General features: G+C 51.6%; 1 protein-coding gene across 3 annotated transcripts in view; it reads right to left on the bottom strand.

Annotated features, from left to right (window-relative positions):
• Window positions 1-15,416, bottom strand: part of ZNF536 (zinc finger protein 536) — a 435,554-nt gene that overhangs the window by 234,458 nt on the left and 185,680 nt on the right. For all 3 annotated transcript variants that reach the window (XM_047836663.1, XM_047836662.1, XM_047836664.1), the window contains exon 4: window positions 420-2,591. In XM_047836663.1, coding sequence (XP_047692619.1) covers window positions 420-2,589 — 2,170 coding nt within the window. In that variant the 5' untranslated portion in view covers window positions 2,590-2,591. The remainder of the gene's footprint in view (window positions 1-419; window positions 2,592-15,416) is intronic.

Here is a 15,416-nt window from a genome sequence, read left to right as displayed (position 1 = left end):
CCTTCACACACGTGGATGAAGCCAAAACGCCAGCTCCCGGGTTCCAGAGACGAGGTGATGGCGGATGGGGGCTGGGGCGTAAAACAGGGCCGGGCAGGGAACTGCCGGGGGAGGGGAGGACAGGCTATGCCTGTCGGCAAACATGCCAACTGACCATCTCTACCACCCAGTGGGATCAACTTTCTTTCCCGGCAGCCAGTGTTCAAGGGAAGGCCAAAGACTCGAAGAGCTAGCCTTCCCTGGAGGCGGGGCAGAAAGGCACGGTCCACCTAATGCCATCAGGTCAGAGTGATGAGCTCAGGACTGACCTGGAAGAGAAGCCAGGGCCCGTCCCCCAGAGGCCGGCGCGGAGCCAGGCCCCCTGGACGGGGAGGGCCCTCGTCCCAGCTGCTGGTCCCCCACGTTCCCTGGCGGCCTACCTGAGGAGGACGGCGAGGAGGGGTGCGGGCTGTCCTCCTGGGCACTCCCGGTCTGGGAGAGCCCCCCGCCGGCCCCACTCTCCTCGGTGACGTTGGAGGAGCCCGGCGTGGTAGAGCGGCTCACCGACTGGGACTCCTGGTCACTGCCCGAGCCGCGCCGCTCGTCCAGGCCCACGTGCAGCCCGTCCTCGTCGCCCTTGCGGTCCCGCTTGTGGACGCGGGAGTGCACGACCACCTGGTGGTAGGTGCGGAACACCCGGCCGCAGTCGGGGCACTCGGTGGGCTTCTCCTTCATGCTCCCGGGACCCTGCAGGTTATAGTCGAGCGCCGGGTTCAGCCCGTGTGACAAAAAATCCCGACTGCCTTCTAAAGGGTCGAGCTTATTTGGCAGGTCCCTCTGATTGCCCACTTTAGTGCTGTGAACCAAATCAGCAGGCATTTTCTGCTTGGAGCCATCTGCTCCCACTAACACGTACTCCCGCTTCTCCTTATCAAACATAACTCCGGCGCTTGCCAAAGTGTCTTCGTGGTTGCGCTGTAGCTGATGCTCTTTAGACAAGAAGCCGTGTTCCATGGCCATGCCCCTGGCCATGAGCTGCCAAGCCTGGTAGCTGTTCACGGGGTCCATCTCGGCAGCCTTGGCAGCCGCCTGCAACCGCTCGATGCAGCTGGATTTCAGCGGCGGCACGAGGTTGAGGCATCCCAGGAGGGAGTGCTTGTCGCCCTCGGGGACCCCGTGGGCCACGCTGGAGATGGGGGACAGCAGCTTCCCCAGGACCTCCCTCTCCTTCACGGGCAGCTCCCCTTTGCCGTAGAGCTGGCTGGGCTCGCTCAGGCTGGCTTTGTCCGGGGCCACGAAGCCGCCCTGCAGACAGGAGAGGTACCGGGAATACAGGTTGGCGTGGGCCTCCTGGGACATGCCGCCCATGGGCACCGGCACCTCTGGGTCACTGGGGGACTTGTTCTTCACCGACAGCTTGTTGAGGTGGACCTTCATGTGGTTCTTAAGGAACCAGGGCTCCTTGAAGCGCCGGCCGCAGATCTGGCAGCAGTGCTCGAAGGAGTCCTTGTGTTTCCGCATGTGGCCCTTCAGGAACCACGCCTGGCTGAACACCTGCCCGCACACCTCGCAGCGGAACTCGTTGGCCGACTGCTCGCCGCCGCCGTTGGGGCCCTGGCCCTGGGCCGACTCGGCGGTGATGTGGGCCTTCTCCACGTGGCTGATGAGCTCCTCCTCCTGCGAGGCCGCGAAGTCGCACAGCGTGCACTTGTAGGGCTTGTGCAGGATGCGGATGTGGCGGTCCAGCTCCTCGCGCTTCTTGAACTTGCCCTTGCAGAAGGTGCAGCGGAAGCCGGCGGCCGGGACCACCGCGTCCTCCTGCACGCTGGCGGGCTTGGGCGAGGGCACCGGGTGGGCCACGTCGGGCACGCTGTGGTTGGCGGGCAGGGCCAGGTTGCAGGGGGCCGGCGGGGCCTGCTGGGCGTGCGGCAGGGGCTTCAGGTCGGGCCGCGGCTGCAGCAGGCTGCTCTTCATCTGCTTGTCCCGCAGGATGGCCCTCTCCTCCAGCTCGTGCAGCAGGCGGTTCTCCTCGCGCACCCGCCCGCGCCCCTTACCCAGGTTGCCCAGCTTGTGGGTCCGCAGGTGAATCTTGAGGTTGCCCTTCTGCGCCGCCCGGTGGTCGCAGTAGGGGCACTTGAAGGGCTTCTCGCCGGTGTGAGTGCGCATGTGCAGGGAGAGGATGCTGTTGAAGCGGAAACGCTTGCCGCACAGGGGGCACGGGTACTTGCGGTTTTTGCGGGCGTCGTCCTCGATGTCGCTCATCTGGGACATGATGCCCAGGTTCTGCCCGTTGAGGAACTGCTGCAGGTCCACCCGCCCGTTGAGGCTGGTGTCGACGTCCCGGCCCAGCTGGCTGGCCAGGAGCGCCATCTGGCTGCCCATGGGCTGGCCGGTCATGGGCACATGGGCCTTCTCATCGAGGGGCGCGGGGGCCTTCTCCTCCGGGTTGGGCCGCGGATGCAGCTCGGGGAAGGCATGGCTGAGCTGGGAGGTGATCTGGTGCAACTTCTGACTCATGGCATACTGGCCGTTGAGGACAGGGCCGCTCAGGTGGGGCTCAGCTTCCGGTGCCGCCGAGGACACTCCAAGGCACAGACTGGCTTCTTCCATCCCTGAAAATAAAGAGAGAGTTGAGGTCTGTGCCAGGCACCGTGGCGCAGCGAATCAACAGCATCAGCTGGCGAGGAATTTGCAATTCATGCCTTACCTACACATAATAATGCTAAGGAATTAGAGTCAAAAACAATAATAAAAAGATGAATTATTAAATGCCAATTACGCAACATGGCATTGCTCCTCCAATTTGTTTTGGCGATAGATCGTCTTCCTTGTATTTTCTATTTACCGACCGCAATTATTCATTCGCATTTAAATTATTAATGTTTTACCACTTCCAACACCTAATAACAAATCACGGGTCTACGTGTTAAACTTTCCCTCCTGTGCCCCTTGTGGCACCTGCACCTGTTGGTTCTGTTCAAAGTTTGCCTTGGAGCAGGATGGCTTTCACCGCAAGACCACATAGACTCCCTTGGAACTTTTGTTTCCGGTTACTATATTCAATAACATTCGCCAGTCTGTGATGAAAGAGATTATTTTATGATTTGCCACCCCCCACCACCAAAAAAAAAAAAAAAAAAAAAAAACCAACAGAAAAACCCAATGGCATGATATTTACTGGTACATAATAAAACAAGATAATGTTTTGGGAAAAAATAAAGTAAAGGACAGGCTTTAGAACAATAAAAGGGATTTTGCTTTAGTCAACAAAAAGTGCAGTAATATCTCATTAAGCTGATTAGTATGCTGCTTAGAAACAGTACTAGGTGCTGTAACACATGATTATAATCATAAAAATCCTTCAGTGTTTGCAAGGAAGCATTAACGAGGTATATTAAATTTTAAGGAGACTGCGAGTAGCGGCTTTGCAAACCTCAGAGATTAAGATTTAACCCTTATGTTACGAAACACTGTTATTTTGTCATTTGGTAACTGTGCCCATCAAAAGAAGTATAAATTATCTGGTGACGGAATCATAGTGGATCGTCCAGACTGTTCATTTTTGGATAGGGGTGAAGACTTACACCATTTACTGGGCTCTCTCTGTCCTTCCACTGGCATGATATCCCAGGCAGGGACTGTGATTGGGTTTAAAGAGATCCTTTATAGAACTAGATAAAAACCAATTAAAATCCAGGGATGATACCATAGGAAGTCTCAACCAAGTTTGAGTGTTTTTAATAACTTTCCCAGTATACAGTAATGAGTACAAATTGTACCTGCAGTATGTGTTCTGCAGAAAATTAGAACTCAAAGCTGTTTGTTAAACACTAACACTCAAAGCTGGTCTCCATAATTGCCTTTAACGCTCCTCTCTGCCCCCTTCCCAGACTGTGCAGAACCGCTAAGGCCACTCTGCTTGGGGCTGGGGTAGAAGGAACGGCTCCCTCCACATCACAGCAGGTGAGGAGCTCAGCTTTGAAAGGCAGTGAACCTACGCCTGGGTCCTTCTATTTCCAGATCTGCCTTCCACCTGAAGGAGTCCAAATTCGCTTCCTGCCATTGGAACAGTTTTTGCACATCTCTCCTCTTTGTATCCCAATGTTTACATGTGTTGGCCAGCCAGGTGGTCCAGGGGCAGCGCTTAACCCCAGTCAGGATGGATTCCTGGGCCAAGCAATTCCCTAGGGGGACTGGTGGGGACAGAGTTCAACTGTGGAGCAAGAGCATTCAGCCCTGGGGCGGGGGGGGGGGGGGTCTGCTGCCTCCTGGGCCTCCCGCCAGGCAGACTATGTGTGGCGTGGAGGGTCTCCAACGGGAGACCTGGCTTCCTTGGCAAGAGGACAGGGGCTGTGAGTCCATCTTGCAAGGGAAGGGAAGAAAAGACATGAATGTTTATTTGCAGGAGGGAGAAACACAGCAGCCATGGTACAGGGCTGACTGTCCATGACATGAACACCTGCACACATTTACACACACATACAGGAACCTGATCACTTGTAGGAAAAGAAGGCTACCAACTCGCCATCTTTCCTTTTTGCCTCTGGTGGGCTGTCTACACTCAAATTAAAAAACCAACCAACAAATAAAAAAGTCCATTTTGGAGATGGGTCAGAAAGGACTAATATCTCCTGGAGAGCTTTGCTTTCATTCACCAACCCTGCCGAGTTCCCACTGTACCCCAGTCCCTGTCCTTGGCACGTAAGACGCCCTAGTAGACAAGAATGGCCAACCCCAGTGCTCATGGCAACCACTGACCAGCGGGGAGGAGTAGGTCTTGTGTGCAGAAGTTGCTAGAGCAGGACTGGTGCCTGGAAGATCCCAGGCAGGGACTCTAACAGCCCCCAGGGCCCTGTCTGAAGCCCCTTCTCTACCTTCAAGCTCCATCCAGCTGTGCTGGCTCCTCTCCTAAGCAAACACAGATCATGACCCTGAGGCCACTTGGGAGTGCTCAGAATTCCACCCAACAGCTCTGGGGAAGTTTGGAAAGTCCAAAGCCAACATGGCTGGCCCATTTCCAAAGCTGCCCAGTTGGCCTTCTCAGAAGACATGAATCCAGAAAGACAGGCTATTTTCAGGTTGCTGCTGATGAGCTGACGCCAATTCAGCAGGAGGGAGGGGAGGCTGAATGTGCAATACAGCGAGACTGCAAATCAGGTTGGGTGAGGGGCAGCAGGTTGAAGACCATCCCCCACCCTCATTCACGCTGGGTAAATAAGAGCTCAATTTGTCAAATAATGAATATAGGAAGTTTTCAACTTAGGTTTGGATATGGAATGCTTTAATTATGTTAAAGAACTTTTTTTTTTTTTCAGTCAACAAATCTTTTTTAAGGAACTGGACTTCAGGTGCCTTTGCTGAAGCCTCAGCTGGCGGGGGGCCGGGGGGGGGGCAGTGGGAACAATGGTCTAGAATGTGCAAAGGTACTGTTGGCAGGTCTCAACTCACATAGCCCCTTCTCACAAAGACTCCCAGGTCCCTCTTGTCATAGGTGCTCGTCTTCAGCCTCTCTCTACCCATCACCTTATTTCCTTCTTTACACAGCACTTACCACTAGGGCGACATTTTGTTGTTGACCCTTTTATAAGTGTGCTTCTTTTCCATGAGGGCACGATCATGTCTGCCTTGCTCACATGACGCCTCAAGGCCCAGGTCGCAGCTGAACATTGTATGTTCATCATTTTCTGACTCAAATGGATGAATGAATGAAGAGACCCTATGAACATAGCCCATAAAAGAAGGCTAGCCCTGTAGAACCACTCTCCTCCCAGCCTTGTGTGACCCCAACTCAGCTTACACAAGTCCACCAACATCTATCTACTATCAGACTTTGTCAGAGTTGGAAGGGTCTCTGGCTAACCCAGAACGTGGGGGTCCAGAAGCCACCAAGGGAGAGCCACCCCCACCACTAGATCTTTCATTATATATGCCCATGGTGACGATCCCAGGCCTGGGCCACCACTGAGCAGCTAACCCCCTTCAGAACTGGACTACCCATCATGGGACCCATGGGAGAACTCAGAATTTGAGGAGAGCTGGCCAGAACCCAAGGAGACACTCTGAGGATTACAGCTCACGCACAGGCCCTCGAATGAGCCCAGGCAAAGCATGCGCAGAGCCCCACTGTGAGGAAGGACTTCGCCAGACAATTATCCCAGAATGTTCGGTGAGACCCAACACCCCATGATTCTGTGAGCAGGTGTAGGCACTGCGATGGGTCAGTCGTAAACCCATGCCAGCCGCCAGACTCAGAGCAAGAAAGGGGAGCATGAGTTCTTGGAAAGAGCACGGGGTAATTGGTGTGCTGTCCCTGGGCCAAAGCAGCCGAGGCAGGATGAGCTGGCCTCAGGCCCGGCCTGGGACGCACAAAACCTGGGTCGGCCCCAATTTCTCCAGCCTTGACACTTCACCCTTCCAGAATTCATTTACCCCTTATGTCAGTCATTCAGTCAATACTTGCCAGGGGCCTTCTAGTATCTGCCCTCAAGGATCTCTGGGACCCAGGGGGTCAGCATCGGCAAGGTTACCGATTGATGGGAAGCAATGAAAATGCCCCAGAGAGACTGTACTGAAGGTTTAAGGAAAGGAGTAACCACTGCCGCTTTGGCATATAGGGGTGTGTGTGCGCGTACATGCGTGGATACATGTGTGTGCACGAGTAAGTCTACGTTGGGGGAGAGGCAGGGATTCCCTAGTAGTATCACTCTGGAAACTTATACAGATGCATATCTTGGGAAACTCAGGGATCATTTATCCTACTGTTAAGGGATTGGATCCTACTTCAGCCCTAAGAGCTCACAGGGCCCAGGGAGGTGAGGTTGCCTGCAGGGTCTCACCATTCAGGTGGAAGGAGGCAGTCATTACTCCTTTCCCCCGGCCCTCAGGGAGCAAGCATAGGGAGAGTGCCTTCCCTTTGGAACCACACTGCTCCCTCACAGGCCCTGCAGTGAATGGCTGTCAGTGTCCCTGGCAGGGCCTTCTGGCACAGGATACTCCCTCTGTCCTGATAACTCGGGCACATGAACATCCACACGCAGCACTGCCCCTGCATGGTCACGAATTCCAGGGAGTGTTTTATCCCATGTGCCCAACCCATCCTTCTCACCCTGGCCCCAGCTCTGGACTCATTATCCCACAGTCCAGCAGCTGAGGAACCCACTGAAGAAGCCAGTAGCCAGTGCAGGGTTGGCCACGATCCTGGGCTTAAGGCAAGTGGGGAGCTGGGACCTTCTAAGGAACCTACACAGTAACTTGCCTGCCCCTCCCACCGAGGTGGGAAAACACTCAGCACAATTAAAAACAAGTAAACAAACTACTGAACACTGAGAATAGCTTGCCCCTGGCCTTCAGCTCAGGGCCCAGCCCAAGGCATATCAGGAAGAAGATCAATAAACCCTGGTTGACTGATGGAAGGAACCAGTGCATACGTAATTTACCTAACTGTGGAAAGGCAGTCAAGGCTGGACAGTTAGAGGCCACTGTAAACTGCTGAATCTGGTACGCCACCCCCCCCCCAACATGGAAACACTCCAACATTCCACTGAGTCCTGATCTTTCCCGATCCCCAGGGTCATGGTGGGGCACCGCTGGTCCTCAAGACAACTGTCAATATTGACGAAGACGCAGGCATGCACGTGAGCCCCAGCCACCATGGCATTCCTCACCACAGCGTGGAAATGTCTGGGCCTCACATCTGAGCACAGGCAAAGCCCCAGTTGAAAGCTTCTGAAGGCTAGAGGTTTTCTTCTTGAGCTGTGCAATTTTATATTTCATACAAGGGTATTCGCAGCACAGGAAACCTGCCATTGGGTGCACAGATTATCAAAATAATTCTGTCTCATCATTCCCATCATTGCAGGTACAGTGAGCCATTCAGCTGCCTTTGATGGTGCTAATGGTTATTTTGATTTTGTATTTCTGCCTTCAAAACTATTTCCTGTGATATCAATGACAAAAGTTTTCACTTAACTCTTCCAATAGAGAACCTAATTGTATCTTTCACTCAAAATGAAATTTAAAACTATCAGGACACCAGAAATGCCAGCTGCTACGAGTCTAAATAAATTTTACACAAAAACACAGTTTCATTTTGCTAGCACAGAAAAAAGAAAGTAATCTTATGAATAGTCCAAAAAATATAGATCTTGCCAGTAAGTTGCATGAACGAGTTTTATCCTTATACCATGAAAAAGAATAGTTGGGAAATGAAATGACTTTCAAAATAACCATTTCAACTGGGTTTTTAAAAATCAAATATTGTTGTCTAGCCAAGCACAACTAAATATTCCCTTTTTTATCAATGTGGGTAAAAGTGCTGCCTCGGAAAACGTACAGGAGTCCTACCGCTCCCAACTGCTGGGCAGGGGAGGGATGTGGGTTCCCAGCAAGGGCCCCAAACACCACTGTGGGCCTCACAGCGTGCAGTTCTGGTATTAGGTGGACCCCCTTCCTGGGGGGGCTCAGATGACCTTCTGCCCCTTCCCCAACAACCCACCTTGCTTTCTTACACCTAGGGTAAGCAGTAATTAAGATGACTTCACCTAGAATGCAATGGCTTCTTATTAAATACTATTTTCCAATTGTTGTAGCTCAAACTGCTTAACCAAGGTTGTTATAAGCATAATACACTCCTGTTCTGAAAATACAGAACACCAGACTACTGAACCTTTTCAGGGTCATTAAACAGCTGTAAACATTATTACAAAAATAAACCAGAGATTTCATGCTTACATTTTGGCCTAGAGCTTGCTATGCTGAGCAAGTACATTTTTTCATCTCTTACAATCAACGCTGGTGACATTTGGGCATCCAAACAAATTACATCACAAACATTACTGAGGTGGGCAGGATACTGAGTGGTTTATTTGCCAGATGATTAATAGATAAACAGGAGGGCAGTTCGGGTGACCTGTTCCATTCTGACTGATGTGTAGACAATGCTATGAGACAGGGCCAGAAATAGTTAAATCCTTATTTAATTTATTAATGAAAATACGATATGCAAATAGAGCTGTGGAGTATGGCGACTGTGTGACCAGGAGAGTAAAGCTGGAGAGTATGGTTGAACGCCACAACCTCCCCTTGTGGATGGAACATTGGCCAAAGTCAGGGCCCTCATGGCATTGGATTGTGAGCAGGACCCCACTGGACCAGCTTTGCACACAGCCCCATGGAGCCCCAGCCAGTTTCGTACTGGGGGATGGCGGTTGGAGGACTTAGAAGAATAAACTGGAAAAAAAAAGTATCCTCTTTTTGAAGACTTTGGATGATTTCAAAATTCTCAAGGGCAAAAGCATCTTGGCTTTTGGAGTCTGGGTTGAAACTGTAGCCCAGAATTGAAGACAGGTCATGAGCATGTCAGACGGGAAAGGAAAACACCCACAAAGCGTGCTCCTGGTCATCTTTTCAGGGTAGAGAAGACTTCTGGTCTGAGTTCCTGGCCCTCCATCTGCCCATGGCACATGAAGCCAGGCAAACAGATGCTGGGATGGAACTCCAACAACCTCATGTGTGGTGATTGTTAAGACCATGGATGCATCAGGCAGAACAAGCTCTCAAAAAATAACACAAAAAACAAATAACTGTTATCATATTACCGTCATTACCTTCCTTTTCATCATCACCATTTTCATCATCACCACCACCATCACCTTCACCACCACCATCACCACTGTCATCATCACCATCACCTTCACTATTGTCACCATAGTCTTCATCTTCACCACTACCATCATCACAACTGTCATCATCACCATCATCATCACCTTTACCACCGACGACATCACCACTCTCATCATCACCACCACCATCCCCTTCATCATTGTCACAACTGTCTTCATCTTCACCATCACCATCATCACCATTGTCATCATCACCATCATCATCTTCACCATCATCATCATCACCACCATCATGACCATCATCATCACCATTGTCACCACTGTTATCATCATCATCACCACCGTCATCATGACCATGATCATCACCATTGTCACCATTGTCATCATCACCATCACCACCACCAATGTCACCACTGTCATCATCACCATCATCATCTTCACCATCATCATCGTCACCACCGTCATCATGACCATGATTATCACCATTGTCACCACTGTCATCATCACCATCATCACCATCACCACCACCAATGTCACCACTGTCATCATCATCATCATCTTCACCATCATCATCGTCACCACCATCATCATGACCATCATCATCATCATTGTCACCACTGTTATCATCATCACCATCACCGTCATCACCACCACCACCATTGTCACCATCGTCTTCATCTTCACCGCCACCATCATCACCTTCACCAACAACATCACCACTGTCATCAGCAGCAGCATCACCTCCACCATCACCATTGTCACCACTGTCATAATTTGTCATCACCTTCATCAACGTCATCACCACTGTCATCATCCTCATTATAGCCATCACCATCATCACTTTCACTGTTGTCACCACTGTTACCGCTGTCATCAGCTTCATCATCACCATCGTCACCACTGTCATCTTCACCGTGGCTGTCACCATCATGTTCACCATTGTCACCAGAGTCATCACATCATCATCACCTTCACCACCACTGTCACCACTGTTTTCATCTTCACCATCACCATCATCACCACTGTTATCATCTCCTTCACCATCACCAACACCATCATCATTTTTATCATAGCCATCACTATCACTTCACCATCACTATCGTAGTCACCATTATCACCTTCACCATCACCACCATTGCCACCATCTTCATTGTAGCCATCACCACCATCATCTACATCAGCAACAGCATTCTTCTCACCCTCCTCCTTTTCATCATCATCGTCCTCCTCCTCAACACGATACCACGTGCCAACACTGTGCTAGGTACTTCACAATCATTCTCTCATTTAGCCTCATACAACCTTAGAATGGTAGGTAGTAAACTATTCCCACACTAAAAAGAAGAAACTGAGGCTCAGAAAACTTAAGTCCAAGAAGGTCACACAACTGGGGAGCCTGACTCTAGAGTTCAAGCAAGACATGCGGGTGGGAAGGCTGGCTTCTGACATCCATACCATGTTAGTCTTGCTGGGCTGAATGCTGACAGATGCCAGCTCCTTCATTTTTCAAATGTGTAGAAACAAAGGAAACCACATTTCAGGGAAAGCTTAAAGGAGGCTAAGGAGCCAGAGTCCTCACAAACATGTGTGCCAGGAAATGGAAACATGCAGTACATTCCACAGAAAGCAACACAGGGGGCTAGTGTGGGTGGGGTGGGGAGAAGGTGGGGAAAGGCACTGTGGATACAGAAATGTGGCAAGTCTCTTACTCACCAGTGGGGGAGGGTGTCACACAAATATTTATATTATCTTATTGTCTTTACATTCATAAGATGGATATATTATTCCACGTTCCCCTGCCCTGGGTCAGGTGGGTTATTCCCCCAACCTGACTGGAGCAGTGGAAAGAGAATGGTACCTGAAGTGCTACGAACATACATCCAAATGTAGCTCTTCCACAGTTGTTGGACCTTGGTTACCCGCCCGAGCCTCAGCTTCTTCGTCTCCAAAATGAGCTGATATCGACCGACCTGCATACTTCGCAGGGTTTTGAGAAGGCAAATGGGATCGTGGGAGAGACAACACGGCACATAACTTGTAAAAGGCTGTACAGGAACCTTTCTCAGGTGCCAACCATGGCTTTAGCCCAGGCTTTCAGATCTAGAAAGATCTTTAATCTGGGAGTAGAATAAATACTGAGAGGCAAAGAACACAACCAAGGCACAACCAAGGCCTGTAAACACGGTTAATAAAACCCCATTCATTGCCAACTTTACTGTGCATCGTCAAGTGGGACTCCTCATTCAGCAACATCTCTCACTGCTTATATGGGGCGAGAAGTGGGGCAGCTACAAGCAAGACCAGATCATTGCCTTTGAAAGTTGACTCAGGGAAGGGGAGAGAGACCCACTGGACGGAAGTGCTGAAAGGGGGAAATCTCCAACATGCTGCGAGGCTGGGCGCAGGCAGGGATGGGCAGTGGGGACAAGGGAAGGGAAACCAGTGAGGATAACAACTGGGAAGAGGTCAGTCCTTGGCTGAGGCTGGAAGAGGTCGCTAGGCACAGAAAGGTGAAAGGGCATGTAGGACAGAGGGAACAGAATGTGCAAAATGGGGAGTGAGCATGGAATGTTCTTGGGGGACGATGGAGGATGGGGTGGAAGGGGAGGGCCAGGAGCAGACCTGAATGCCAGTCTGTGGAGTGTGGAGCTTACATGTGGGGCAACACTGGGGAAGCTCCTGCCAGAGTCATAGTATAACACAGATGCCTCAACTACCACTGCACCACATTAGTAGTTTTCTAGTACTTTGGGTCAGAGGAGATGGGGGAAAAGAGAGGGTGAAAATAAACTCCTGAACCACAAACCAAACATCTGAGGGCTAAAGTCCTCATCGTGGTCAGGGAGAGCTCCCTGTGCCTGAGAGAAAAGGCTGCTCGGAGTTTGGAGAAGACATCAATTTCCCTTCTTCTTTGTAACAGCAAAAAAGTGAAAGAAAGAAGGGCCACCCCCCAAATCTCCTGGCAGTCCACCCCCGCCTCTCCAAATGCGGCAGCCCAAATTCATCCTTCATGCTCCGTCCAGGCATTGCCTATTCCAGGAAGCCTTCCCGGATCTGCCCCAGGCTAGAGATGATATGCAGTCCCCAGGGTTCCCGTGCAATTTCTCTGGAACAGTTAGGACATGTTCATAATGCACCTCAATGCACGTAAATAAGGAAGTCACGTTTCTTCTTCTCCTCTGCGGAGGGGTCCAATGACCCTTGTCTGTAGCATCTGGAGGACCGAGTGCCACCAAAAACTGGTCCTTTAAGCTTCTGGTGATCACAGTGCAGGCGAGGAGGTAGCCCAGAGCGTCATAAGAATTCACAGCCCAGGCCTCTCCCCCCAGAATGCAGGCCATCAAGTGCTGCTTCCTTTGTTCCCAGATGGGATGATTTGGGAAGGAAATGGCCCCCTAATTTGCTGTAATTGATTTATCTGAACTGTGTCCACCCCGTCAGGGGAAGCGACAAAAACTATATATATATATATGGGCTTTTAATGAATGACCCACCTTTAAAATATCGCAAAACTGAAAAAGATACCAGCAGTTGTCATGAAGTGCATTGATTATTTCTCTCTCACTGGCTTTCTTTCTCTTTTTAAACAGACTTCGCCATGGCAGGAAGTTAGGTATTTAATCCCCTATTAACCCGCCTTGGCTCCCTGCTCAGGCTCAGCAAGCAGCCGCTGCCCTAGAACAAAACGGGGGGACCCAGCACCCACAGGATTCCCGGCAGCCCCTCGCTCCCAGAGGGGCAGCAGCAAACGCAGGGCAGGCACCCAGCTACCCCTCGCCGCCCCTTCACCCCTGATGAAAGCCATTTTACCTCTGAGCACTTCTGAGCTAGGATATCGTGTCGAACACTTTATTTTCATTTCACAGAAGCCTCAGATTTGATTCGGTGCAAAACTAAATATAATGTAGAATGCACATATGCAAGAGTGATCAAAGAGGGCCTGATTGTGAAATATTCATAGAAGTCGGCCCACGGAGATTCGTTCACAGGGGCACCTGTCGAAGACATAAGCTCAGATACACATCATCTCCTAAGTACACACAATCATTACCGAGCAAAAAAAATCCAGGCACACCCGGGGAGTCACTGTTGCCTGCAACTGCCAGGCACGGGCCAACAGACGGGGCCCGGCCAGGGCCAGGCTGGGGCTTCAGTCACTTTTGGCTCTTGGGGTCCCCGGTTCCACAGCTCCCGTTCCTGTGCGGGTCGCCAGGCTGGCCTAGCTTGGCCCTGTGCTGGGCCAGACTCTCGGGAGGAGAGGAAAGACTAGGCCACCAGTTCCTGACCACGGCAGCCATGGCGTCTGCCGTGGGGCCAGGCTGCAGGTCGGCCAAGCTCACAGACACGGGGCTGCCGGGAGCTGCTGTCCCAGCAGTGAGTGTTGCTGCTTCACGCAGATGGACTCCAGGGACAGAGGTGGAGTCTCCAAGCATGGTTAGGAAAGAAGGGCGAGCGAAGACAGACTTCCCAGCTCACACGTGCGTAAGGAGGGAGAACCCTGTGGCTCATCGTGTTTAAGCCTATTAGTGTTTGGAAAGAGGACCCTCTACTTTCAGGGAGCAGATGAGGGCGCTTGGTGCCCTCTGTGCATATCATTCCCTCTGTCTGGGACACTCTCCCTGCCATCCCCACTTACTCCCTATGCCTTGTCATCTGGTGAAGATTAAATGCCACCTCATCCAGGAGGCCCTCCTTGATACCCAGGGCCAGGAACTCTCCTGTCTGTCCATCTTGCCCCCTCACGATGGCTTTTAGTACTGGGGTTGGGTCTGTTTGTATACCTGCCCACAAGCTCCCTGTGCATGGAGGCCATGCCCCTTGGCTTCAGTGGTGTGTCCCCAGCACTGGCACTGAGCTGGGCCCAGGGGATGTGTTCAATAAATATTTGCTGAATGAATGAAGAAAGGTGCAAGCAAATGGATAAATGGCTGAATGTGGAAATGAATGAATAAATGAACGAACAGACCGAGCAACAAAGCGTGCAGGCCCAATGCACAGCATCTATCCTTGGGGAGAGAGCGGACACTCAGGGTAGAAAGATTCAGACCACAGGTCACTCCTGAGGCACCAGGGCAGACCCTGCTCTCTACCCCTCAAGGCACAAGCCAGGGGAGAAGTTTGCCCCATAGAGCCTGATGTCAAATGTCACCCCATCCGTGCCGCTCCCAATCCCCCACACATCGTAGTCGCCATGAAGGGCTCCACTCCATCTCATGACGGATGATGTGGGTCCCTGTCTCACCACCCTCCGCCGCGGTCTGGGACCTCCAGAGACCCATATCTAACCCCAACCCAATGTTTTGCACGTAACGCGAACCTACGAATTCCGGCTGAGTGAATCCTAAGCCCTTCTACCCGCCCTTTACACACCCCTCACTCCTTTGACTCCTCTGCTTCCTTCAGGATCCTCACACTTGCCCAAGCAAACATCCGCTCATCCATCCATTCATTCAGCATTTCCTGACAATCCCCTGTGTGCCAGGCACTGTGCCGGGCTCTTTGGAGGAAACAATCGGAAACGTCCCACCCTGCCAGACCTCACCATCCAAAGGGCAGACGTGACTGCACCATCAGCCCAGAGATCATGATAACACTTGAGCGCCATTTACGCACAAAGGGTCAGGGGACCGGCAGCTTTGAGGGCAACCACCCCACCTTGTCCATCCGTCTCCGAGTGTCAGCACAGACGAGGCCTTTGGGGATGGGCCTGTTGCCAGGGTGACACTGCCATTCTCTTCCTTGGGCTTGCTCCTCTCTGAACCTCTGCTGATACCTCCCTCCCAACCCCGGATCCCATCGCTCCAAGATCCAGGTCCT

The sequence above is a fragment of the Prionailurus viverrinus genome, chromosome E2 (genome assembly GCF_022837055.1).
Source record: "Prionailurus viverrinus isolate Anna chromosome E2, UM_Priviv_1.0, whole genome shotgun sequence".
Taxonomy (NCBI): domain Eukaryota; kingdom Metazoa; phylum Chordata; class Mammalia; order Carnivora; family Felidae; genus Prionailurus; species Prionailurus viverrinus.
This window is presented reverse-complemented; position numbering and strand designations above follow the sequence as displayed.